This window comes from Podospora anserina, chromosome 7 (assembly GCF_000226545.1).
Source record: "Podospora anserina S mat+ genomic DNA chromosome 7, supercontig 3".
In the NCBI taxonomy this organism is placed as follows: Eukaryota; Fungi; Ascomycota; class Sordariomycetes; order Sordariales; family Podosporaceae; genus Podospora; species Podospora anserina.
The window spans coordinates 364,454-388,475 of record NW_001914848.1 but is presented as its reverse complement, the minus strand read 5'-3'; the positions used below and the strand labels follow the sequence as shown (position 1 = coordinate 388,475).

The window sequence follows — 24,022 nt, the reverse complement described above, 5'->3', positions numbered from 1 at the left end:
ATATAGCCTTAAAAGATGATAGCACAGTAACATAATTGCAGGCCATGATGGGAAATGATGAAGAATACTATCAATATGTGCTTTATAATGCTAATATTGCACACCTTGAGTGCAGCGCTAAGTTGGTGACCCAAATTCCGAGGTCCATATCCAGCAAGCCAACCCCAGCTGCAGTGCTATATCCCGAGATGCTGTCCATGCCACAGCTGCGCTTCAACCCGTCCTGGCAGCCTTAGGCCCTCTGCCATCAGTGTTAGCAGAATCGCGAGTATCATTCCTCGGCCTTCCCCTCTTCTTCCTGGTTGTCGGTTCCACGTCGCCACTTTTGTGCACTGGTGAGTTGTTCGCTTGGTCCAACATGCGCCTCAGCCGTTGGACCTCATCCTCCAGAGCTAGGTTCTTCTGAAGTAGACTGTTCACAATCCTGTTCTTCTCCGCGAGAAAGGTCCTCAGTATCTTGATCTCAGTTTCCATCGCCCCGAAGGGGTGGGGAGTTGCCATCGACCGCTGGTGATGTTGCCAAGGTGGCTGGGGAGGCGGAGGGTGTCGGAAGTTTGATCCATGAAATGAAAAAGATCTCGCCCGCTGATAGTGCTGTTCCTGGCCAGGCGGTGGCCTGGTAGAGCTGTAGGATGGACGAGGAGAGAAGGTCGGTAGGGCTTCGGATGACCTCTGTCGATGTGAGCGTGGTGGCGGCGTGGTGGGCGATGGGTTTGGAGGATACTGAGAAGCTTCATACTGTGACGGACGCCCTTGTGACATAGTTTGAGGACCACCATGAAAAGAAAGCGGGCTTGGTATCTGTGCTGTTTGACTGTCCTGCCAGCGAGGGTTGTGTTCCTTTTCCAGCTCTGCGCATTCCTTCTCTGAGCTCCAAACCTTGTCCAAAAGGACGTCCACCTCCTCCTTCAGTCTTTTCCAGTTGGTTTCGGCGTCTCGCATGTCCGCAGTCGCCTTTTGGTGGTCTTGCTTGGCAAGATCGAGGTCTTGGACAGTTTGAGGGGGCATCTCGCCTGTCGAAGCATGTTGGGTATCACTTTGAGGAGATTGGGCTGGCTCGTCGCTGTCATCATCGCTGATGACAACAAAAGCCTTCGCGTCGATAATACGCCGTTGTGCAACATCGTAGGCCCGTTGCTTTTGTTTCAGCCGAAAGGTGAACGCTTCAAAGAGCCGCCGTTTGTAGTCGACAGTGGGCTGTACCCTTGCCGAATCCCGTTGTACGCGATCAAGGAGCTCGGCATACCTGCGCCGCGCCTGCTCTGTCCTCGACAGCTTGGTGGCGATGGTCTGGTCGTAAGTATGCCTTGCTTTGGGGTCAGAGAGAATCTCGTAGGCTTGTTGCAGCTATCAAACAGTTAGTACCTGGTACCATGCGGCATCTCTGGGAAACAGGACATACCTCCTGAAAGTCCGCTGTGGCAGCGGCAGAGTTGCCATGCTTGTCGGGATGCCTCAGGCGAGCCATTCGATGGTATGCCTTCTTGACGTCAGCAGAAGTCGCATCTGGGCGAACTCCAAGCATGTTGTAATGCTGGAGTCTTTTGTTTGGTGAAGACATTTTCGATGTTGGAGCCGAAACGAGGGCGGTCTCAGTCGCAGTCGCAGGTGTGACGTGGTGGGAAAGAAAAGGATTGAGAGAAGAAGGCCGCTTCAGCAACCGACATGATTTTGAGGTTGCGTGAGGGTGCGGCGAAAGGTAATGTAGTCGCGTTGCAAACTGGAATCATGGCCAAAGGCTTCAGGGAAATGGTGTGCAAGTGGCTGGGGATGAATTCGCTACGTTGCAAGAAATTGAGAGCACAATAAAAACTAACCTTGACAATAATCCAGAGAAAAAGTAGGTAAGGTAAATTAGTCCTGCTTTTCAGGCCGGGCAGTCACCCCACTCGTTGCGTTTGACACCAACTGCAGCTCCAGGCACTTGACAAACGCACCTCTGGTTGCTGTAGCTGTCTATCTCTTCTTTTATTGCTTGATCTTGTCATTGCTAGCTACCTGATATTGTTCTCTTTTTATTTGCTGAAAAACTTGGAAAAGTCCTGCTTTGCCAGAGATTCCTCCACCGTCGTGATCGGGCAATCGATGCCCGCCTAGATTTATCTGGTCAGTATTTTTCTTCCACATTTGCAAACCAAAGAAAGCAGGGCTCGTTCTCACCTTTTGGATATCCTCAGCTGTCAACAGCTCCATCCCACCATCGTACCCCGGATCGGACGAATACGAATACATGAGAGCAACCTCCAGTCCACAGGCCTTGTCAGGAGTCTCGGCCACCATCTCGTCAATCGTCACCTCCTTATACTCGATGGTGGCCCCAGTAACCCGACCCCACGCAGCCGCCCAATCCCTGAAGCTCAGATACTCCCCAGCCATGTAGGCCTTTCCAGGCGGCATCTGGGAGACGGCATACACAAAGTTGCCAGTGTCACGGTTCACGTCCAGCTGGGGAACCAGCTTGTCTGGGTTACAGGGGAAGCGCATCTGGAAGCTCCCGTCGGATTGCTGCCACGATCATCAGTATTTCTCCTTCTTCGGACCGACGAGTGGTGGCTCACCTTGGCAAAATAGGAGTCGGGCAAGATATTGTGACTGGTGGTGAAGAAGCCGGTGTGAATACACGACATCTTGGCCGCCAACTCGGGATACTTGGGAACAACATAGTCGGGGAACACATCGGCCTTGGAGTCAAAGTGGTATAGGTCCTGGAACTTGCCCTTGCTGCACTTCCGCGCGCTGCTCAGGGTCGATACCAGGAAGCCGTTATCCACCAGAGTGTCAACCACAGTGGCCGCAGCGTCGGCAATGTTTTTGCCCTGCTGGACCTCAACATCATAGGCGTACTTGCGGCAGGTGATGCCGAGCTCCTCCGCCTTGGCCCGGCAGTCAGGGCGGAAGAAGGGCTCCCAGTACTGTGTCACGCTGAAGATGAGGTTGGCGCCCTTGAAGGCCTTCTTGAGAGACTCGACGTCGTCCAGCTCGGCCGCCACCACTTCGGCCCCGAGCTCCCTGAGGGCCTGTGCTGCGGGCGACGAGACATTGCGGGTCAAGCCGCGAACGGCGTATTGCGGGTCCTGGAGAAAACGGCGGGCAACAGCACCGCCCTGGTTACCGGTGGCACCCAACACCACGATGAGCTTTTTTTGAACGTCGGCCATGTTGAAGATGGGGATGAAACGAAGAGAGAGGGGGATAGAGAGAGCAGTGTCGGTAGGTGATCAGTCAGATCAAGAGACAGGAAGCAGGAGATAAGTCACAAGCCAGGACGAGCAAACAAAGATATCTTTAAAAGGCCCCCCGGCCGATGAACAGGTTCATTTCCAGGTTCCAGTCCGCCGGTTCAAGGAGGGGGCCCGAATTAAAGAAGCAATCCACTTCGTCTTCCGTTTCCAATCATCTGTCAAGACCCCCTTCCCCTCTCTCGAGTCCTGGGCGTAGGTATTCCCTCAGTGCCTCGCCCCCTTTGGGCCCCTGAAGAAGAAAGGCATCCTTGGATCGTCCTTCACGGTGGCCCTCGACATGGGAGCACACTTCCCGCAACAGGCAACGGTCCCCGAGTGAGAGGGACATACTCGGCTCGGTACAAACCAGAACTTGGGTAGCATTTTGGGTGCGGCCTGTGATGTGGAACTCGTCTTCTTGAGTGGAGCTGTGTGATGGGATGTGGTGAAGTGATAGCGCGGAAGCCAGCGCTCGGCTGGCAGCTTGTGCTGGTGTAGCGCGTGGGGACAGGTGCAGCTAGCGGAGGTTAGCGGAGGCTGGCGGAGCACAACACCCCCTGATCCGGGATGGCGGGCCCTTGGTTCGTCTCGGCAGGTGGGAACGGCGGGGCGTCAGACCTTACTGCTGGGACCACGGCCAGCTGGAACCACGCAGCCAGGAATTTGTCCAAGGGAAAAAAAATACGCAATCCGCCTCCCAAGCGAGCCCATGAGCCCACGAGCCCAGGGGTTCGGGTACAAACGAGAAACAACACATGTCTGGGCCAGCCAGACCAAAGAGGGGCTCTCGGAAGGGGAAGGGGCCCATATGAATTGGGTCCGCCGTCTGTCCCAAGTGTTCGTCCCCCCGATACCTTGCTCTTCCGATCCTTTCGGCAGATCATCGCCGGCCAGACAAACCTGAAGACAAAGAAGTAACGCTGCCAAACTGGGGTCCCACGAGTTTCTCACTTTCTCCCCATCCTTCGTGCTAGAGCTACGCCATTCCAATGTCTGATAGCCCCGCCAAACCCGCTGCTAATAGCGGGTCTGGCTCTGCCGCGGCCTTTGGGAAGCCGCCGGAGTCACCAACAGCATCAAAGGATGTGACAAGTCCCGGGGATTTGCAGCAAGGCCCTGCCGATGAACCAGACCACCCTCACCTCGAAATCGATGTACGTTGATGCCAGATGCTCACTGCTTCCGTCCTTCGAAACCTGCATGCCGGTGACTAACGCGACTCTTTGCGTCCTTGCCTGCAGCACGACGAGGGCACCGAAGACAACTATGATGCCGACTCGGCTTACGTCTCCCTAGACGGCTCATCCCGCACCGGATCCATCACCTCGTCCATCACAAACTATATCTATGAGAACGGTCGTCGGTACCATGCCTATCGCTCGGGGCAGTATGTCTTGCCCAACGACGAGGACGAACAAGAGCGCCTTGATCTCCAACACCACATTTGGCTTCTCCTGCTCCATGGAAGCTTGTACACGGCGCCCTTGAATGTTCCAGACGAGTCGGATTCCGGCAGCGAGTACAGGATCTTGGATCTCGGCTGCGGCACCGGTATTTGGGCTATGGATATTGCTGACCAGCACCCTCGTGCGTCTGTATTTGGCGTTGATTTGAGCCCCATTCAACCCGAATGGGTGCCCGGCAACTGCCGCTTCCACGTCGACGACTACGAAGACGACTGGACGTACAGGCCAGACGAGGCGTTCGACTACATCCACGGGCGTGCCCTCGGCGGTACCGTTGCTGACTGGGGTCGATTCTATCGCCAGGTGAGGACGCACCTCAAGCCAGGCGGCTACTGTGAAATGCAAGAGTACGATGCCTGGATCTTCAGCGACGACGACAGCTTCGACAGGGCGCCTTGGACCAAGGAATGGGTAACCAAGCTGGATGATGCCAGCAAGATGTTTGGCAAGCAAATCAACGTGGCCAACCGCCACAAGCAATGGATGATCGATGCGGGCTTTGAAGACGTCCAGGAGAAGGTCATCAGGGTAAGAGCGGCTCCCTGCTCGCGACGTTGACGTCGTTGTGATACCTGATCATGCTTACTAACATCGGCGGCGGCATGGATAGATTCCCATTGGACCATGGGCCAAGGACCCTCATCTGAAGGAGTTGGGCCGCTTCGAGCAACTGCATATGCAGATGTCGGTGGCCTCTCACACCCCTGCACTCTTCACCCGCGTGCATTCATATACCGAACAGCAGTGCCAGGTCCTGATTGAGGGCGTCAAGCGGGAGTTCCGCAATAGAGATCTGAGACTGATCACCATCTACCGCTTCATCAGCGGCCGAAGCCCTGGGCCCCCTCCCCCGGAGCTCTGATGAGGCCGACATGACGGAGTTGACAGATACGAAGCATGATGTGATGCACTGATGATGGATGATGTGAGTGGTCTGTGCATTTGCATAATATTTTTGCATAAGAGTGGATAATTTAATTGTGCAGCCCCTTTTTGCCCCTTTTCCCCTCCCGTGTTATGTTCTCTTTTCTCCGCTGCTGTTGATGCTTGGACAGCGAACGGTCATCCATTTCTCTTCTGTTGTAAAATCTCGGTTTCTCCAACTGGGTAAGACTTCCGTTACTTCATGACATACCCCAAAAAGATGACTGCATGCATATGCCGCGGGCTTTTTGTTGGAAGCGTAAGCACATGGGGCAAGATCTCCTTTTGGAGTCGTGTTGCTTCGCCCACACCATTCAGTCAGCACGTTGAAGATGCCGTCAAGATGGCATAACTTTACGGATGGCAAGATAAACTTGCATGCACACCTTCGGAGTCAACAATGAAGAGAAGCAACACTGCCTTATTTAGTGACCACCATCGGGATCTTGACCAGTAGAGTTTTGGCTTTGTACCTTGATGTTAATGAGTGGTAGAATAATAGAGCGAGTTATTTGGTTTGTTTGATCAGATCAGGTCATTTTCTCGAGGAATAACAACTGTTGTGTTCTCTGGGTTCTTCTAAGAGATATAACTGTCAATCTCTGAGTGCTCATGCTAGCCAGGTCAGCTCTCTGGCGTGATAGTTTTCAAGCATAACACAATGATCATTCTAGGGGACAAAACACTTTCCCTCGCAACCACATCCCCAAACAGCTCCGACTCCTCTTCCGACCCAGAAATTCCATAGTGGTCACCGTCAGAAGAAAAGTCCGCCCGCCGCAAAATCGACCACACCGTCCTCCCGCTCCTCACGCTCGGCCTCCTGGTCTTTCAGTTCGACCGCCATGAACCTCGCCAGCGCCCTCACCGACGGTTTTGCCGAGCGCTCCAACCTCGACCAGGACACCATCAACCTCGGGAACCAGCTCCTATTCCTGGACACTGTCGTGTTGGAAATCCCAAGTAACATGATACTCCAAAAGGTCATCTTCCCAACCCCCCCATTCCCCCAATTGATATTGACTTAAGCAACCTCTGTGTGCATCAGCTCGGCCCCAGAAAGTGGATCTCCTCCCAAATCCTCTTCTTCGGCCTAGTTGGAACCCTGCAAATCCTCATCACCAACCGAGCGGACTATCTTGCCTCTAGGCTATGTCTGGGTCTTGCCGAGTCGGGATATATCCCGAGAAGTATCAACACCATCTCTACTTGGTACACCTCCCGCAAATGCACACGTCGAGTAGCCGTCTTTTTTATTGGCATGTTTGGCGAGAATGCTCTCTCCCCTCTATTGGCGTCTGGGATTTTGAAGCTGAGTGGTCGTCATGGGTTGAGAGATTGGCAGTGGCTTTTCTTGCTGGAGGGGCTGTTTAGTTTTTGTGTGAGAGGGTTGTTCTTTTTCTTGTTGCCTGGGTCACCTGGGGAGACGAAGCCGTTGGTTGGGAGGGGGGTCTGGTGGTATTTAGTGAGAAAGATCGGGAAATCCTGCAGGGCAGGTTGGTGAGGGATGGTGATGGGTTGGATTTGACAGATGGGAAGCCCAAGGGCCATATACCGCTAGCTGTGGTGTGGAAGACGGTGAAGCATTGGAGGTGGCCGCATTTCGTGTCGACGTTTTGTATCTTTTCGACTTGGTCACCGTTGACGACGTGTACGCCGTCTATTATCATGTGAGCTCCCTTTGGTGACCTTTGAAGCCGACACGGAATTTCTCACCAACTGACACACTGTCCTGACAAACAGAAGCTTTGGCTTTGATAGGATAACTGCCAACACCCTCGCCGCCGTCGGGGCTTCCCCAGCTCCTCTATTAGCATTTACACTGGCCGCCATTAGCGACGCAACCAACAAGCGAGGGCTGACTGTCGTTGCTGGTTAGCTATGCTATCTCATAGCCTTGGTAGCTGGGAGATCGCTGCAGGCCGGTGTTGGTACATGGAGCCGTTGGGGTTTGTGGACAGTGATTAATGCATTTGCTGTCGGATATCATCCGGTTCACAACACCTGGCTCCAGTTCAACTGCCACGACCCTCAAGAGAGGAGCATCAGCATCGCCATGTGGGTGATGAGCGCCAACACTGGAATGATGGTGGGGACGTGGTAATACAGAGCCAATGAAATATCAAGCGGTTACCACACTGGCCTACTGATTCAGACCGGCATGGTGTCGCTGGGGTTGGCCGCAGCCTTGGTTCAGCAAGTTGTTCTACTTGGCTCACAACTGGAAGTTGGCGGGGAAACCGAAAGGAGTCGTTTCACTTGTGGAACAATCAAGAAAAGATGGAGTAGTCTACGTACCTTGAACCACGTTGTTCAAGCTTTCATTGCGTAGCTTGGATGGGGCTAATGGCTTGTAATCATGTGCTTGCCGGAGAGCCACAGCCCCCTCATATTAGAGTGGTTGAGTTACCGATCCACCATATATACAGGATACAAATGAACTTAAACATGCTCTTCCTTTACCAAAACTCCAAACACCCGAAAACAGTAATGAACCGCGGGTTACCAGTCGCGAGGTCCCCCCGGCCTGCTTGGGCTTTTGTCCCACCAATTATCGCCTTTGCCTGCGCGGCATGTGTTCCTGACGCAATAGTACTCGCTCCCAACGTTGTTTGCGTTGGGAGACCAGAGAATGAAGGGGTCTCCATCACGGACTGCTTTATTAGAACAGGGGTATACGATATAGTTCTGGACGGTATACGCTGTGTGTGCGATCATCTGCCACACGCAGACATTCGTGTCATGCCCCTCCTTGCCGACGCAATTGAAATTCTCTGCGAACGAGTGCGACTTTTCGACAGCAAATCCACCAGAGATCCAGCCAGCAATGGAGGCGGACGCTGTCCATGAGAAGGTTTTAGTCTCCGAGGTTTCGTAGCTGATCTCGCAGTCGCCGTCGCCGCATCTTCCTTTGCTCTGCAAGATTGGTTAGCGAGGTTGGCCATAGTGAGAAGAAGAATGCAAGCTTACCGTCATTTGAACATGATAGTAGTTCTGATGGGGGTTGCCATCGCCGACCAGTCTGGTCTCGCGGTAAGGAGGGCAGCGGAGAATGGAACCTTGTCTGGCACGCAAGGTTGGGTGTGACGGAAGTTGGTCCTGGGCCTGGACAGTCTCCAACCCCTCGTTACCAATTTCATGTTGGGCAAGCTCGAGCTGGGTGACGTTGGAGGGAGTCCCATCCACATCGCTTTGCTCTACCAAGGGAAAGTTGTCGAAACAGGGTGGCGCCGGTGTGTCGTGAGCTAACGCATCAAAATCCAGTGCCGGCAAGTGCCTGAGAGACACATGGCAGGTTACTGTGGCGGCACGATTGCTGTACATGCTCCAGCAGTCAACTTGGCGTGAGCGGTGCCCGATTGCATGGGTGCGAGATCCGACAGTGATGGTCCCAAAGGCTTCACCGTCGGCATCAACGTGGATAGGCAGGGCCGAAAAGGCACCCGATCTGATGGATTTATCGCAAACACGAGCAAGAACTTGGTGTGTATCTTTGTCCAAGACAGCGAGAGCGTATTTGTTGGTGACTTTGTCATGTCGGTATCGGATGTCGATGGTGCTGACTGGGGCCCGTTCTCCAATCTGGAAGTCGTGTGGAATCGCGAGGGCTAAAGACGCCGTAGCGAGGAGGGAGGTGAGGGAGAAGCCCATGGTGACCGAGTGTCGAATGAGATGGTTGAGATGGAAGGTTGAGATGCTGTTTCAATGTCAGAAATGGGGATGGAAAGGCATCATTTTATGTCTTCAAAGCCCAATCCATAATCTTTACCCTTCCCCTGTGCGCTGGCAAGCATCGTGAATTCCTTTGGTAGATCATCCGGGCGGTGTTGGACAGGCAGTAGTTGAAAGGCCGTCGGAAACTGATGCCAACCGATAGTGAGCAGTTCCCTGAGCCAGGATCGGGGATGACATGTTCGATGATGGATGGAGTTGAGATCTTGATGCCGTCTATTCATATCTTCTTGGCGAGTGCTTCACCACTCGAAGCGACTGGGCAAAAGACCGGCCCCTGCTACCGTCAGCGGCTGACTGGTTTCCAGTCCAGTGGGTGGAAGCCTGGCACATACCTGCCCCGCCCCACTTGGCCGGCCATACTGCGCCACGAGCTTTGACCCCCACTCAGCCCTAGAGACAGAGAAGCTTCAACGACACACAAAAATATCTCCAATGCCAGTGTCAATCCCAGATTCTGCTCACAACGACACCAAATCCTGGTAGGCACACGAGCCCGCCCGGCTAGCTCAATCGGTAGAGCGTGAGACTCTTAAGGAGTTCCTCCGTCATCTCAAGGTTGTGGGTTCGACCCCCACGTCGGGCTCAATTCCCGTCGTCTATCTTGCTTTTTGATCTTGGTCTTTTTTTTGGTCTTCTGCCTCCTTTTTTTTTTTGAAATACGGAGGAAGAGAGGGTGTGGAACAGTTAACCGAACCTCCCCTCATGGCTTCAGCCGTAGAGTCATCGCCGTGCAAGTCATCGGATCAAGTAATGGGGCAGTGGTTAAGAGGCATTCGAGGGAGGGTTCAGACACCATTTCTTAAGGTAATGATGGAATGTAGCAGGGTGGGCAATGAGCCAAGTCGAGCAAGCCGAGGCCTCAGCTTGGCTTGTCTTGAGGCTCCTCGGGCCTGGCTTGCTTGACGCCATCACCAACTTAACTTAACAAGCCGAACTTAGAAGGCCCCAAGTGTTTTTTCGGCCCGAGAGTATAGAGCGGGAACACTGGTTCCGGGCCCGGACCCTCCCGCCCGGAGCCTTGGCCGGAATCCTGGCTAGACTTTTGGCCGGTACCTATATATATATATAGGCCTAAGCGGTTTGGTAGATTTATAAGTTAAGCTAATAAAAGGGCTTGATTTGACTTGGCCAGAAAAAAGGCCGGCTTGGCTTGACTTGCTTCCTTGACTTGACCGTCAAGTCAAGCCGGACTTGACTCATAGCCCCCCCCCCCCCTGGAATGCAGGATGTGTTATGCATATTCATGAGTAATACCTCTTGATAACAATCGTCCCCATACCAAGAACTCATATTGCTGACCGCAGGTCGTTCTATTCTTCTGTTTGGGAAACAACACCAACCTGAGTAGAAATACTCAAATTGGGGTGATCGTGTCCTCGCACTTTTGACCATCATGCGGCCGGTATCACGCATCACGGCCGTTGAATGTTGAGTGGAAAGATTAGAAAGAACTGTTGAGACTACATGTATTTGCTATGCCCCTTTCTTCACTACACTCAAACCTTTTGTTCCCCTGCTCTCCTCTTTCTTTCTGGGCCTCTAAATACCGAATGACGACCGCTTTGTAAACATGAAGGCTGCAGTCATCGGAGCAGGTCCTTCAGGACTAGTTACTCTGAAATATCTTGTTTCTGCTCACACTTTTCTCGGCACTGAGCCCATTGAAACACTGTTATTCGAGAGCGAAGACACCATCGGCGGCACATTTCAAGCCAGGATCTATGAAGATACCGAGGTTTGTTGAGTCTCCACGGCACACTTAACTCACAAGGCTAACATAGGCAAAATCCACAGCTTGTCAGTTCTAAGCAGCTTACTTCCTTCTCAGACTTCCGTCTCCGTGACGAGGACCCCGACTTCGTCTCTGCCGAGCGCTACGTCAAGTATCTCCACGAGTACTGCGACAAATTCAAGCCTTGGTCCCAAATCAAACTCTCCATCACTGTGGTATCGGTAAAGCCCAACATCAAAGGCAAGGGTCATACAATTACGTATTCAGCCAAAGGAACGGGGAAGCAAAAGAGTTGGACCTGTGATGCGATTTCAATGTGCTCTGGCCTGCATGTCACCCCTAACCTGCCCGAAATCCCGGGGCTGGAGGACCATGTGCCCTTGGTGATGCATTCATCCCAGTTCAAATCCCGCTCACAGTTTGGAACTAATAAGACAGTCATGGTGCTTGGAAGCGGCGAGACAGGAGCAGATATAGCGTACCTGGCCGTTACCTCACCCACCAAGCAGGTTGTGATGTGCCACCGCAGTGGCTTCCATTTTGCACCCAAGGTTGGTCCGCCATGTTTGGATTTTCCTGACACTCAAGAGCGCGGCATTCCCGTTGGTAAGTGGTCTTTACTGACACTGTAGTCTCAGAGAAACCTCAGTCCCGTCTTTTTTTCTGTCCTTGGGGGTACACCCAATAGCATTCTAACAGTGCCATTGGACAATGCCCGAGCAAGTCTCTTCGACACAGCCTATGTCCACCCTCTGTTGCGCAACTCCAATGCCCCCTGGACATTCTACGACTGGTACGTCAAAGGAATACTGTGGCTGAACACCGGAACTTCAGGAGGTCTCGACCAGATTGTCGGAGAACCTTCCCCAGAGAAGAACCATGTTAGCAAAAGTAAGCTTTTCTCCCTTTTTCAATAGCTAGACCGGGTACCTTAGGAACTCTCAGACTGATCTCTTCATTGCAGTTTTCTTCAAGAGCAGCAAAGCATCTCCCTACATCTCGTACCCCTATCGTCTCAACTCCAAAAGAAGTCTTGTCGACCGCATCCGCTCGGGTATCATCCAGTCGCCCGTACCTTCCACCAATGGTCGACAGATTGACTTGGCCCCTTGGCCCGAGTCAGTCTCCTCCGACGGAGAGATACACTTTCAAGACAATGGACGACCGGAGTTTCAGAGGGTCAAAGACGGGAATATCAAGCCCGACATTGTCATCTGCTTCACAGGCTACAAGCAAACCTTTCCTTTTCTGGACAGAGATCACTACCCCACGGCAGAAGAGGCCGACGTGAGAAAAATCTTGCACGACAGAGACCCAACAGTGGGATTCATCGGGTTCTTGAGACCAAGTCTAGGGGCGATCCCGCCGTTGGCGGAGATGCAGGCTCAGTTGTGGATCCTGGGCATCATGGTTCCAGAGAGGGTGCATGAGTTGAGGCCGGAGGATGAGCCGCACTACAGGTTGTTACATGGCAAGGATAGCCGGATCGGATATGGTAACGATCATGAGAGCTATGTGTACCAGTTAGCATTGGATATGAACTCCGCAGTTGGGTTCGCAGAGATTGTCAAGAGGTCGGGGGAACGAAGGGAGTGGAGGTTGGCCATTGCTTGGGCATTGGGGACGAATGTAAACCTTAAGTTTAAAATTCGTGGACCTTGGAGATGGGATGGAGCAGAGCGTCTGTTGGAGACGGAAGTTTGGGAGACGATTTGTCGAAGGCGATGGCTCTTTGGTAAGAGTCTCCGGACTGCGGAGAACTTGACATTGAAACTAACACCTGGTTTACAGATCATTTCTTATTGTCTTTTCTCCCCATGGCCATATTTGGTCCTTTGAGTTTGGCTTGCTGGATTTATGCCATGCCCTATCACGCCATGTTCGACATTGTCTTGGTTGTGTGTGAGCATGGCCCCGGGACTATACCATCTGCAAGAGTACTCTGGGTGGAAGGTAAACCGGTGTTGCACACAACTACTTCCAAAAATAGATGATAAGGGCCTTTTATGTAGTCTCTGAAAACAACGCAATGCTGACCTGATTCTTTCAAGTCTTTGCGGGGCCGATGCCCAGCCAAGCGAGTCCCTCTTCGTTTTAGTGTCAGTGGGGAGAATCGCATTGCTGTCCAAATCCGTATCTTTGGCGATGATGCTGATGGTTCTTTAGCACAGTGCGCTTGCTATGAGAAATTACGGAGTGGTACTATAGCGGCAGTCACAGGCATTTGTGTGGGTGTGCCAGGCAGTTAAACGACTTGTCTGAGAGAAGACAAGCAGTGAGGACATCTTGTGAGCGCGGTGAAAATATGGGCAAGGGAATTCACACCCATCTCGAGGACCCTAGGCCATTGTGCCTCATGGCTGCGTCAGGGAGACTGCAGAGAGACTCACGTCATGCATATCTAGGGTTGGGACCCTGAAAAGCAGGCCTGCACATAGTTTAGCAGATTGATAGCTTGGCGGTCACGGTCATGGGGATTGAGAGACCTTTATAAAATGGACTTCGAAGTCTTCTGGGACATGTTGCTCTTTCGAAGTCACTCTGTTCCTTCATTTTCTAGCTGTTCTCTGCCTAAACGTAGGGTTTAAGGTTGACATTCGTTCACCAACCCATCCATTCCTTTGAATATCATCTTACCTCAGTCGTTCTTTCAACCGCCAACACAGTCATGTATCTTTCTTCTGCTCTACTTGGCGGCCTTCTCCTCGCCGGAAGTGTCACGGCCAGTCCAGCCCGCGGTGTCTCCAATAAGAATATCAAGCGTGGAGAGGATGGTGCGTGTCATGAGGACAATGTGCATCGGTGCTTCATCCAGTCCGTCGATGCTGCCAGCGCCTTCTGCACAGGTGTCTTGCAAACTAACAACGCGATCACCGTCACGCCTACCGTGTAAGTCCAAACAGTTACTAGTATCTTCACCCAAGAACATTACTGACAAATCGATAGTACCAGCACCTTGGCCGCAACCCCTTCGCACAAAACTTGCTCCAAGAAGCCCAAGGCTACGGGGAAGGCTAAGGGCAAAGAGAGCAAGGGCAAGGGCAGAGATCATCATGGAAAGGGAAAGGAAAATCATGGGAAGGGGCATGGGAGGTTCAAGCGGCACGATAACTGCTTGGACGCAATGTCCATCTCGCCTGCTGAGGCTACCTCGGCCTGCTCTTGCATCGGCATCACAACTGTCACCGCGAGCGCTGTCACTTCATACGTCTCTGCTACCGAGTCGGCTACCTTGATCGACCCTAGAGAGACCGAGCCCTCTTCTGAGCCCACTGGGACTGAGATTTCTTCCGAGTCCACTGTCGAGACAGACACCTCGGCGCCGACCGATATCACCACCATTGACGAGACCATCACATCAGCTGCCACCGATTGCCCTGCTGCCACGACCATTGTGTCCACCATCACCCAGGTCGAGGTTCAGACAACCATCCACACCGCCTCGCAAGATGTTGCCACTGTCACGGAGACCCAAACTGCCACGCTTCCTCCTGTTGTGGAGACTGTGACCGAGACAGCGACTGCGGAGACTCTTGTCTCGACCATCACCGAGGTCCTCATTGAGACCGAGACCCACACTCATGTCCAGACAGACACCCACCTCCAAACCGACACCCATCTCCAAACCGACACTCATTTCCACACCGAATCCCATTTCCACACCGATACCCAGCTTCACACCGAGACTCATACCCAGACTCTGACTGAGACTGAGACTCTCATACAAACCCAAACTGAGGTTGAGACCCAGACCCAGACTCTGGTTGAGACCCAAACCCAGACTCAAACCGCCACCCTCATCCAGACACAAGTCGAGACTGAGACTCATACCCAAATCCAGCTTGAAACCTCGATCCAGGTCTCTTCCTTCACCGCAACCGTCACCTCAACCGCTTCTGCCTCCGCCTCCGTCTGCCCAACCGTTGCCGCAGCGGCGTCACCCATCAAGAATGGCAATTTCGAAGGCAACAGCCTCCGAGGATGGAACATCCTCGCCACCACCGGCAGCGGCGGAACCTCTTCCGTCGGAACAACCACCAACCACATCACCCCCCAAGGCAGACACTTCCTCCACCTCTACACCGGCTACAACGTCCACCCCCGTGGGCAGTCCAGCCTGACATACGGCCAGACCATCACCTGCGTCGCGGGCGTGAGGTACAGGCTGTACTATGACACCAAGCTCACGACCAACAGCCAAAGCGGTGTCGGGTGGTCGGTCAAGGTTGGCGTTACCACGATGCACTCAGGCAATGGGGCGGCGTTTGACTGGATGCAGAGGAGCAGTACTTTTGATTGCCATGCGAACCCGACGCGCAATGTGTTGCAGCTGGAGGTTCGGTCTACTGTTGCCAACACGGTGGTGAATATGAGCTTTGACAATTTTGTTGTTGTGCCTGTGACGACGATTGAGACTTGAGAGGCATAGGGGAGGCTTTGGACAGAGAAGGCGGTGGCGTGGAAGCTTCTCAGCATGCTACTCGTAGTTCTATGGATGATGTGTTTCTGGAAATGTCGACTGCCGATCACATGCTGTGCCCCCTTGACGCCGCCTCGATGCGTCTCAAAGGAACATGTAAGGTTGATATTGAGCAGTACACCAATGGCAATCGTTATAGTTGACTGCTTTGTTTCGTCAAATACATGTCAAGTATTGTCTATATCTAATCCAAAGTGTTTCTCATTACATATCCCAATCCATGTACCTATTATCACACGCAAAGCGCCAGAAGATGACAGAGTTCGTAAAACACCAAATGCATGAACTCTCATTATTATGTCATTACATCAACGACTATGACCTCTCCAGAGCTCACGCACCCAACTCCCTGGCCCTTTTCCCCAGGACCGCTCTCTTCACACCCAACCTCAAAGTTGACATGACCCCTTGACAGGGACAGTGGTATTCACTCTCCGCAGACTTAGGCAACGACAGCCAAGACACCAGCAACGAGGGCGAGCATGGTGCCCTTGACAGCAAGACCAGCAGCACCGCTCTCAGGGGTCTCCGAAGAAGTGCCAGAAGCAGCAGCAGCGGTACCGGTGGAGGTGCCAGTAGAAGTGCTGCTGGTCTCGGTCTCCTCATCATCGGTGTCCTCGGAATCGGCGCCAGTGGTGGTAGCGGCGGTAGCAGCGGTGGTGGCAGTGGTCAAGGTGGTCTTGGCACCTCCAGTGGTGGTGGTGGCCTTGGTGGTGGTCTCGTCCTTGTCCTTGCCCTCCTCCTTCTTGTTCTCAAACTGCTCGCTCTGGGCGAGGATGCCCATGTTGTTCTGCTTGACGCTCTGGAAGTTGAACTGGAAGGCGCCGTCCTCGGGGACGTCCTTCTCGGTGATCACGATGGAGCCGGTCGAGAGGTCGACCTCACCGAGGTCCTTGTTGTAGGGGGTGTGGCCCGAGGCCATGTTGACGAGGAAGAGGTGGGCCGAGTCAGGGTCGGTGTTGACGGTGGACCACTCGACCTTGACGCCGGCCGAGAGGTCGAGAACGTCGTTCTTGGAGGGGGAGGTGATCTGGATGGCAGCGACCATGGAGGCAGCGCCGAGGGAGGACGGAAATGGTGGAGGAGCGCATTATGGCCGTGGTTGGTTTTGTAAAAAGTATACTAACGAGTGTATGTATGAAGAACGAATGTGTGGTTGCTGTTTTTGTTGGAAAACAACGTGAAATACCGTAAAGACTGGAAGGTGGTGAACCGTGATGAAGTTGAAGGAGGTGGTTGAAGGAGGGACAAGATTTAATAAACACGCTGAAAAATGGAAGTTTTCTCCAACCAGTCACGCCAGCCAGCAGCTGGAAACCGGCAGGCCGGCAGTGCGTCAAACCTCTCCACTGATCACCAAAAGACACGAGAGAGGCAACACCCCACTGTGGGCTTGTCGCGATGGTGGTGCTTCAGGCGCGGGTACGAGGGTGTATTGCGCCGGCATCACGCCTGATAGGGACACTGACCCCTACCATCATGCTTGGTCAGCGTGGGCATGTCCACGGATTTGTGCCGCCCCTGCCACTATCGAGATTATGCGGCTTGACAACAGCAGGTCGGGAATACCTTCAGCTTATCTCTGAGTATGGGACATGCTGAAAGACCTGCGAGTCAGTGGCGGTATCCGCGACGTCCGGTGGAAGGTCGCCAGGGAGATGCCTGTCGTCGCGCTTTATTTAATGATAGTTTCCACTTTGAGTGCTGCGGTCCACCAACAAGCTCGTGTTGCAAAAAGTCCCGATAAAAAGTGTGGTGCCATCTTCACCCGATGGAAGAAGCAAGCGGTTTCTTTGCAGGATGTGAGAGGTGAGTGCAATTGACTGTCTGCACTGTCCAGGAGGAAACACAGTGTCCCTCATTGGAAGTCGAAGCGGCTGAATCGCGATCATTTGGTGGTGTGGCTTGTCGCCTCCGGGTTGTATGTAGTTATGGGAATGGCAAACATCGAATATTCATGACAGGCTTGGGGCAAAGAACGGAATATCAATACCGTGTGACAGTATTTCGATATAAAAGCCAGCCAAACAGCAGGGTGTAATGTATATGTAGACTTGTCTCGGGTAGGCTCTCAGTGGGCACACAGCATGCGCTGTGACACCTTCTGACACTTGTCAGATTCCTCTACGACGTATCAACACCAAAGAAAATGTAGAGAATGTGCCGCCGTCGTCAGACCACGTGGAAAGCTGTTGACAACCAAAGACCAACACAAGAAGAAGTGATGGATCGGCGAGGATATTTTTTTCGGATGGCGGCACCCGGGGACCGTCAGCCCTACATGTCATGGTTGTCTCGACAAGACCAGACCAGATGGACCCGCAGTCAGTGACGGTTCGGAGAACTCTTCCGGACTGTGACGTTGTTTCGGGCCTCCGTTTTCCGCTTCCATGTTCGGCAGTCCCAGCTCCGAAGGAACCGAAGAAATGGCCAAGAAAAAAAAGGGACAAGACAGAAAAGATGACGGTAATGGATGATGGATGGTGGGTGTTGGTGATGCAGTGTTGAAAAAATGTTTATATTGAAAAGTGTGGTTCTTGGCGCAGATTTCGTCCCGTGCATGTCCCAATCAATCCAAGGACCTGTTGAAACCAACGTTCAATCTTCTTTGCGCATCTCCGCCCCTTCATCTGCTGCAGAGGGTCTCTGCTCTTGCCCTGTGGTTACGTCGGAAAAGCGACGATCGGTCAGATGTTTGAAGCTGTCGCCACCTTGAATTTGATATCATGCTGTGACTGAGATGCTCTCTCCCAGCTGTTGTCTGTTGTCTGTGAATGGTGATGCTGTTGATTGTCCTTGCAGTTGACCTTGGCTTGAGGAGGTGGATGCTAGTCCAAAAAAGGAGAAGTGAGGTCCCAATCGCAATGTGCTCGGACCCTGTGGGGCGCAGCAATGCAATTACTCGCTGCTGATTGGCCCAGCTGGGCGTTCTCGTGTAACCTGCCAAACCAGCGTCAACAGCTGCCAGGCGTGCCAACACTTGCCAAGGGACGGTCATGCCAGGAACCATCTCGCCCAGCCAGAGCCTGTCAACACCACAGCGACCCTCGCTCATGTCGCCTTGCCCGAGCCATGCCTCTTTCGCTGTTGTCCCGTTTGGCGGGGGTTGCAGTTGCGCAGAAACTGCAATGGAAGGACAGCAAGACGAATGGAATCGCAAGGGGATGCGAAACGAGCCGGCATTTGGTCAACTTCTCCCCACACCATAATCCTTCCTTTTCTTCTTCCCAGGAGGTCCAGTTGCTGTTACCAAATCACCAGTCACCTGATAGCTCGACAAGCACGCTCGGACAGTGCTTCGAGTGACAAATACCGGTAGCATCATAGGTCTCTATCACTGCCGGTCCGGCAGGCTCACCACCTCAGCTCAGCACCCCAGGGGTGCTTCAGTGGTGGAAATTAGGATCCAGGTTCTGGGGCAGAGCGGGGGTTCCATTTCGCCATTCCGCCGTGTACAGTAGCGAGGGGGACTTCCCACAGCAGCCAAGGCTCACTTCCGGTGACTGGGCCTGGCAGCCTTCTAGAACCGATTGGGGAAAGCTACGTCCCCGCGAGAACGCACCAGTTTTGGCCTCTGGGACTACTGGAATCTCAAGCTGAGCGTCTTAAACTGCAGCCATTCCCGAAAGCCTCATCGTCACACATACTCCCGGTGCTATCGTCGTCAATATACCCCCGTGCCATAATCCTCAACTACCCGACACTAACACCGCCTGTCCGACCACAACCAGACCGGCCGAACACAGCAGCGACTACCAGGGATCCCCGACGAGGCTGCCGAGTGTGGATGGTCGAGATTGACAATCATTCGCAGCCGATCCCTCCTCAGACCTGGAGTCGAGACTGAAGTCATTGAAACTTACGGCTCGCAAACTGGAACTCAAACATCAGGTGGAGAAGGGGTGACAGACGGACGAACTGTGCTTGAGACGAACCACCGGCCGAGAGAGAGGACTGGACAGAGGATGGCCGACGTCAAGACGGCTGCTGGCAGCAGCAATGGGAAACCGGCCATCCGACGAGGGCGCCGCGAAAAGCCATGGCCGGTCGAAAAGCAAAAGAAATTGTTGCGCCTCTATGTCTGTACACAAAGCGAAAAATTACCGCTCGTTCGCATCCTTGAGCGCCTGAAAGATGGCACGTTTGATCCCAGGTGCGCACCCCCTATCCACGACATGCATGGCGGCCAAGGTGTGGCTAACAAGACATGACTGTGTCACAGGCAGCGCAACACTCACAAGCACCTCAAAAACTTGCTACCAGATCGTCGAATCGATGATTGGAGGCCCAGAGACATGACCACCATGCTCGTCAGAGTTCGTTTCCTGAGGTCGGTTCGGGAGGAGCGGCGGATGAGGAATAGGAGGGCCCGCCAACGGCTAGAAGCAGCGCGATCACGCAGCTATCCCGATCCCATGAGTGCCTCAGTGTTCTCTGACGCGCAGACCGGGTTTTACGCCGAGGGCTCGGATACCAGCGTCACCATCAAACAGTCCGACTCGCCCGACTCATCGCCGCTGGCGATTGCCAGCGCCAGCTCAGCCGACTCCCCAGACACCTCCGATACCTACATGCGAGACAAGTCGCCGTCACGCGCATCGTCACTCACACCATCGGCCAAACGAAGATCATGGGCCTCGGTTCTTTCCAGCATCTCGTCAGGCATATCGAGTCTGGCCCGCTCGTCCTCTTCAGCGTCGTCGAGGCGCATCAACCTGAACAACACGGGGGCCAACACAGCGCTGAGCAAGATGACACGGGAGGAGTTTCTGGCCTCACTTCAAGACAAGCCCCGCAAGCCGTTCAAGGGAACCAAGGCCACCAACGGTCTCTTCAAGCCGAAATACTCGACAGTAAACCCAACCACGGAAGAACTCAACAAGGCCCTGCTTGAGATGTGCTGTTCTAATTATTACGATGGCGAGGACAGGACAGGCGCCGTGTGCGTTCACGAGCGGTTATCAAGGGCCATTGAAGCACAAGCAACCGAGAACTCGGCGTTTACCAACTTCTCGGTAACAGATGAAGAGGCTAACATGGTGGACAAGTATGGCAACTCGCTACTTCATGTGGCTGCGCGGTGGGGTGCGCGTGTTTCGCTATTGCTACTGATCATTAGGCATACGGACGATCTTCAGATGGTCAACCAACGGGGAGAAACATTTCTTCATGTCTACGCTCCACCAAGCCAACCCAGACTTAGACCGGTGTCTTTCCTGAATCTCATACGTGTCTTGCGGTCCAGGGGATTTGACTTTTGTCTTCGAGACGGCGAGAAGCACACATTCCTGCACCACATTGTCGCCAAGGAGGAGTTTCCGATCGAAACATTGTACTACGTATTTCGCGAAGTTGGACACGGTGCTGCTCGGTTTTTGGTTGCCAGCAAGGCGGCAGATGGAGAGAGGCTATGGCACAGCGTGAGGCGGAATCTGGAGAGGACGGCCCCTAAATTAGCCAGAATATTTGGCGACGAAGTCGAGTTCATTCGTCGTTACCTCCCCGAATTCTCCGACTCAAAGGCCCCATCGACGGGCGACAACTCGACTTGCGGATCCGACAGTCTCTACTCGCTACCCCACCACCACCAAGAAGTCATGACTATGAATGACCCCAACGATAGTTCAGCCCAGCACGTCCGTAGATCACCGATTATGAAGCTTTTGCGCCGGGCCGCTGCGGGAAGAACGGGTTTTGCCGACACCGACTTGAACAAGAAACTAGAGTCCATATTCGAGACGGCCTCGAAGGCGCCAGACTTTGAACTTCACGCCTTCCTTGCGAAACGGGATACAGAGGGCAACACAGCACTCCACTACGCATCCGAGTTCGGCATTGTGACCGCCGTCCAGTTCCTTTGTGGAAAAGGTGCCAATGTTAACGTGTTCAACAACTGCGGCAACACTCCTCTCCAGCTGGTCAAATACGCCATCCAGAGAACCGATGTCCGATCCGACATCCACATGGAAGCTCGCTATCTCCGTTGCGCCGTGTTGTTGCTGGAGCAAGGGGCCTTTGATCAGAGCAAACTCGTCAGCGAGAGGAGCATCATCTTCCCCTATGCCAATGTTTTTGATGGGAGCGAGAGGTCAATCCAGAACCTTGTCAAACAGGGCGTTGCAAATCAGTGCAAGGGTTTGCATTTATTAACGAGCAGCACCAAGCATCACGGGCTGTACTACGGCTTGGAGGGACACGACCACGGACATTGTCATGGCCATGGAGGAGGCGGGACATCGTTTGGCTGGGCAGATCACGGCCGGCTGTTGGATGGCTTGATGGGAAGAAGATCTGGCTCAGGAAGGGGCAGAAAACGGGCTCCAAGTCCTTTGGGTGCAGGAGGTGGCCCGATAGGAGGAAAGGCAGGCCCAGAGGGCATGAACTTGACTTTCCAGACGTCAGTTCTGAGCAGTTGTTGACCCATGGATGGGGGATTTTCCTTTGTGTCGTCGCTTGGATACCTCGGTTCTGCGTTTTGCTGCCTATTTCTGTTTTGGGAGCGGTGGAGGTGCCACCGTTGGAGGGAGATGATTTTCCTGCCCACGCCTGTGTCATGACCTGACAACCATTTCCTTTTTCACGTCTTGTTTTTAACGTCGTCGGTGGTTACATATGAACAGGGCTGTTATATGGGGGCCGGTGGAGACGTGTGTATAATATTATCCCTTTGCGGCAAAAGGCAAGCGGCGGTGTTGGGCAAACCATTTTCGGGTTTTTGGCTTTTTCACATATTCCCCTTTTTTTGTTAATCTTCGTTTGGCTTTGTTTATATCATGCCGCTAGCAAGATGGGAGGGGACATGGCCGGCGGCATCACCAATCTCGAAAGAGATGGTCATTGTCGGGGCAAGAGCTGGGAGAGGTCCATTAAGCAGACATGAGAAGGCAGAGGATGAGTCCCTGCTTCTCTCATGGGCGAAATAGAATACTTGATCATTTACTCTGTTCACACACGTCGAGAGCCTGGCGAGGATGTGTTGTCGCTCTGACCGTGCCGTCATCGGCCAAGACGTCCTGATCTCCCCAGAAGGCAACAAGCTCGTGCCAAAAAGGCCCTCCTCAGCCCAGTCGTAACTTTGTCTTGTTTTCTTGGGTTCTGGAACTTTTTTGCTACACTAAATTAGGCTCGGGGTTTTCCTATCGAAGATCTGCTCAGCTAGCTAATGCTGACCAGGCAGTTGCGCGACTGGGCACTTGCACAAAATCTACATATAAAACCTTGTAAAATCCCAATGTAATTTTAAAGCGAGTAAGGGTATAAACAATCTACTAAGAATTTTAAAAAGTAGTTTAAAAGTTTAAAAATAGTAATTTAAAACCGCAGACTTTTTAGGATTTTTATTTAATAAAGATTTATATATTTTTAAGTAAATTTTTGTTTCTGTTAAGATTTATATATAAGCTACTAGTAACTCTTAACATTTAAATATTGAATATGTTTTTTTAATTTAAAATGTAAAATTCGAAGAAATAGACCTATATACTATTAATATAAAAATAAATAATAAAAGTAATATTATAATTTTATTAGTGTTACGGACCTGATATAAGTAGGGAGCGCGGGGCGCGACCCGTCCAACCACTAGGAACGGAAAAGTGGGGAAGTCAAATTATCACTTGCGCTAAGGGTAATAATCACGATTATCACTGGTAATAATGGTAATAAATAGGTCTATATATATGGAGGAACTGGCTAGTGTAGATAGATAGTTCCGCAGTATGCAATTCACAATTGTATTTACGGTATTTTATGTTTACATTAAGATATCTTATTGTGCATTATTTAGCTGCACCGAACTAATTGTTAGAAGTTACTTTTAACCCATATCCCTTTCAAAAGTTCTATATAGGGGTTCGTTACATTTAACTATACCGAATTAGGATTATTTAAAAGTATCTTTAACTAATATCCCTTTTAAAGATTTTAAATAAAGGTTTGTTATATATTATATATTTACTTTAACTCTATTATTATTAATATATAGGTACTACTAAATGCCCTACTTACTGCTTTACAAATTAATATTATAGTGGGCAATATTGCTATAAGTAGTAGTGGAACTTCCCGGCTTAGATCCCTTAAGAATATTCTTTACAAAGGACCTTTAAAGGCATACAGGGCTACTATTAGTTTGGGGTACGGCCACAGGCCTAAGAGTATAAGTAAGGAAGCGGGGCTCTTAAAGGACTCAGGGGTTCAGGGGTCATATATATAAGCGGTCTGCTTCGGATATTCTATTTTAGACAGGACATTGACTTTCATTCTTTTCTTTATATTTTGTGCCTTGCACGCGTGCAGGCAATTCTGGCCCTCTAATTAGGCCAATCCGGTGCTTATTATGTGGCCTGCGAGCCTATAGTGTCTTTTCTTTGTCTTACGTGAAGTGCGGCCTGCGAGCGAGTTACTGTCACGCAGGTGTTTTTATTCTGAGACTTGTTGAGGGTATATTTGTAGTGTTGTGGTT

General features: G+C 52.2%; 9 protein-coding genes across 9 annotated transcripts, besides 1 other annotated feature; 5 read left to right on the top strand and 4 right to left on the bottom strand.

Moving 5' to 3' along the window:
• Positions 1-213: 213 nt before the first annotated feature.
• Positions 214-1,561, bottom strand: PODANS_7_419 (uncharacterized protein; the record flags this gene model as incomplete). The annotated part of the gene is made up of 2 exons (XM_001905485.1): positions 214-1,347; positions 1,403-1,561. The coding sequence occupies 2 exons, from the start codon at positions 1,559-1,561 to the stop codon at positions 214-216; spliced, it is 1,293 nt and encodes a 430-aa protein (XP_001905520.1).
• A 407-nt stretch (positions 1,562-1,968) lies between these two features.
• On the bottom strand, positions 1,969-3,158 carry PODANS_7_420 (uncharacterized protein; the record flags this gene model as incomplete). The annotated part of the gene is made up of 2 exons (XM_001905484.1): positions 1,969-2,505; positions 2,559-3,158. 2 exons carry the CDS (start codon positions 3,156-3,158, stop codon positions 1,969-1,971), a joined length of 1,137 nt encoding a protein of 378 aa, XP_001905519.1.
• Positions 3,159-4,210: 1,052 nt separating this feature from the next.
• PODANS_7_430 (uncharacterized protein) lies at positions 4,211-5,549 on the top strand (the record flags this gene model as incomplete). Its single annotated transcript, XM_001905483.1, has 3 exons — positions 4,211-4,375; positions 4,463-5,215; positions 5,355-5,549. The coding sequence occupies 3 exons, from the start codon at positions 4,211-4,213 to the stop codon at positions 5,547-5,549; spliced, it is 1,113 nt and encodes a 370-aa protein (XP_001905518.1).
• Positions 5,550-6,456: 907 nt separating this feature from the next.
• Positions 6,457-7,490, top strand: PODANS_7_440 (uncharacterized protein; the record flags this gene model as incomplete). The annotated part of the gene is made up of 4 exons (XM_001905482.1): positions 6,457-6,594; positions 6,660-7,107; positions 7,173-7,281; positions 7,373-7,490. 4 exons carry the CDS (start codon positions 6,457-6,459, stop codon positions 7,488-7,490), a joined length of 813 nt encoding a protein of 270 aa, XP_001905517.1.
• Positions 7,491-8,113: 623 nt separating this feature from the next.
• Positions 8,114-9,262, bottom strand: PODANS_7_445 (uncharacterized protein; the record flags this gene model as incomplete). The annotated part of the gene is made up of 2 exons (XM_001905481.1): positions 8,114-8,527; positions 8,582-9,262. The coding sequence occupies 2 exons, from the start codon at positions 9,260-9,262 to the stop codon at positions 8,114-8,116; spliced, it is 1,095 nt and encodes a 364-aa protein (XP_001905516.1).
• Positions 9,263-9,841: 579 nt separating this feature from the next.
• Positions 9,842-9,929, top strand: a tRNA (tRNA-Lys).
• Positions 9,930-10,916: 987 nt separating this feature from the next.
• On the top strand, positions 10,917-12,917 carry PODANS_7_450 (uncharacterized protein; the record flags this gene model as incomplete). Its single annotated transcript, XM_001905480.1, has 4 exons — positions 10,917-11,081; positions 11,141-11,706; positions 11,803-11,969; positions 12,043-12,917. The coding sequence occupies 4 exons, from the start codon at positions 10,917-10,919 to the stop codon at positions 12,915-12,917; spliced, it is 1,773 nt and encodes a 590-aa protein (XP_001905515.1).
• Positions 12,918-14,202: 1,285 nt separating this feature from the next.
• PODANS_7_460 (uncharacterized protein) lies at positions 14,203-15,498 on the top strand (the record flags this gene model as incomplete). Its single annotated transcript, XM_001905479.1, has 1 exon — positions 14,203-15,498. The coding sequence occupies one exon, from the start codon at positions 14,203-14,205 to the stop codon at positions 15,496-15,498; it is 1,296 nt and encodes a 431-aa protein (XP_001905514.1).
• A 502-nt stretch (positions 15,499-16,000) lies between these two features.
• Positions 16,001-16,606, bottom strand: PODANS_7_470 (uncharacterized protein; the record flags this gene model as incomplete). The annotated part of the gene is made up of 1 exon (XM_001905478.1): positions 16,001-16,606. One exon carries the CDS (start codon positions 16,604-16,606, stop codon positions 16,001-16,003), a length of 606 nt encoding a protein of 201 aa, XP_001905513.1.
• A 2,917-nt stretch (positions 16,607-19,523) lies between these two features.
• PODANS_7_480 (uncharacterized protein) lies at positions 19,524-21,977 on the top strand (the record flags this gene model as incomplete). The annotated part of the gene is made up of 2 exons (XM_001905477.1): positions 19,524-19,711; positions 19,781-21,977. The coding sequence occupies 2 exons, from the start codon at positions 19,524-19,526 to the stop codon at positions 21,975-21,977; spliced, it is 2,385 nt and encodes a 794-aa protein (XP_001905512.1).
• Positions 21,978-24,022: the final 2,045 nt, after the last annotated feature.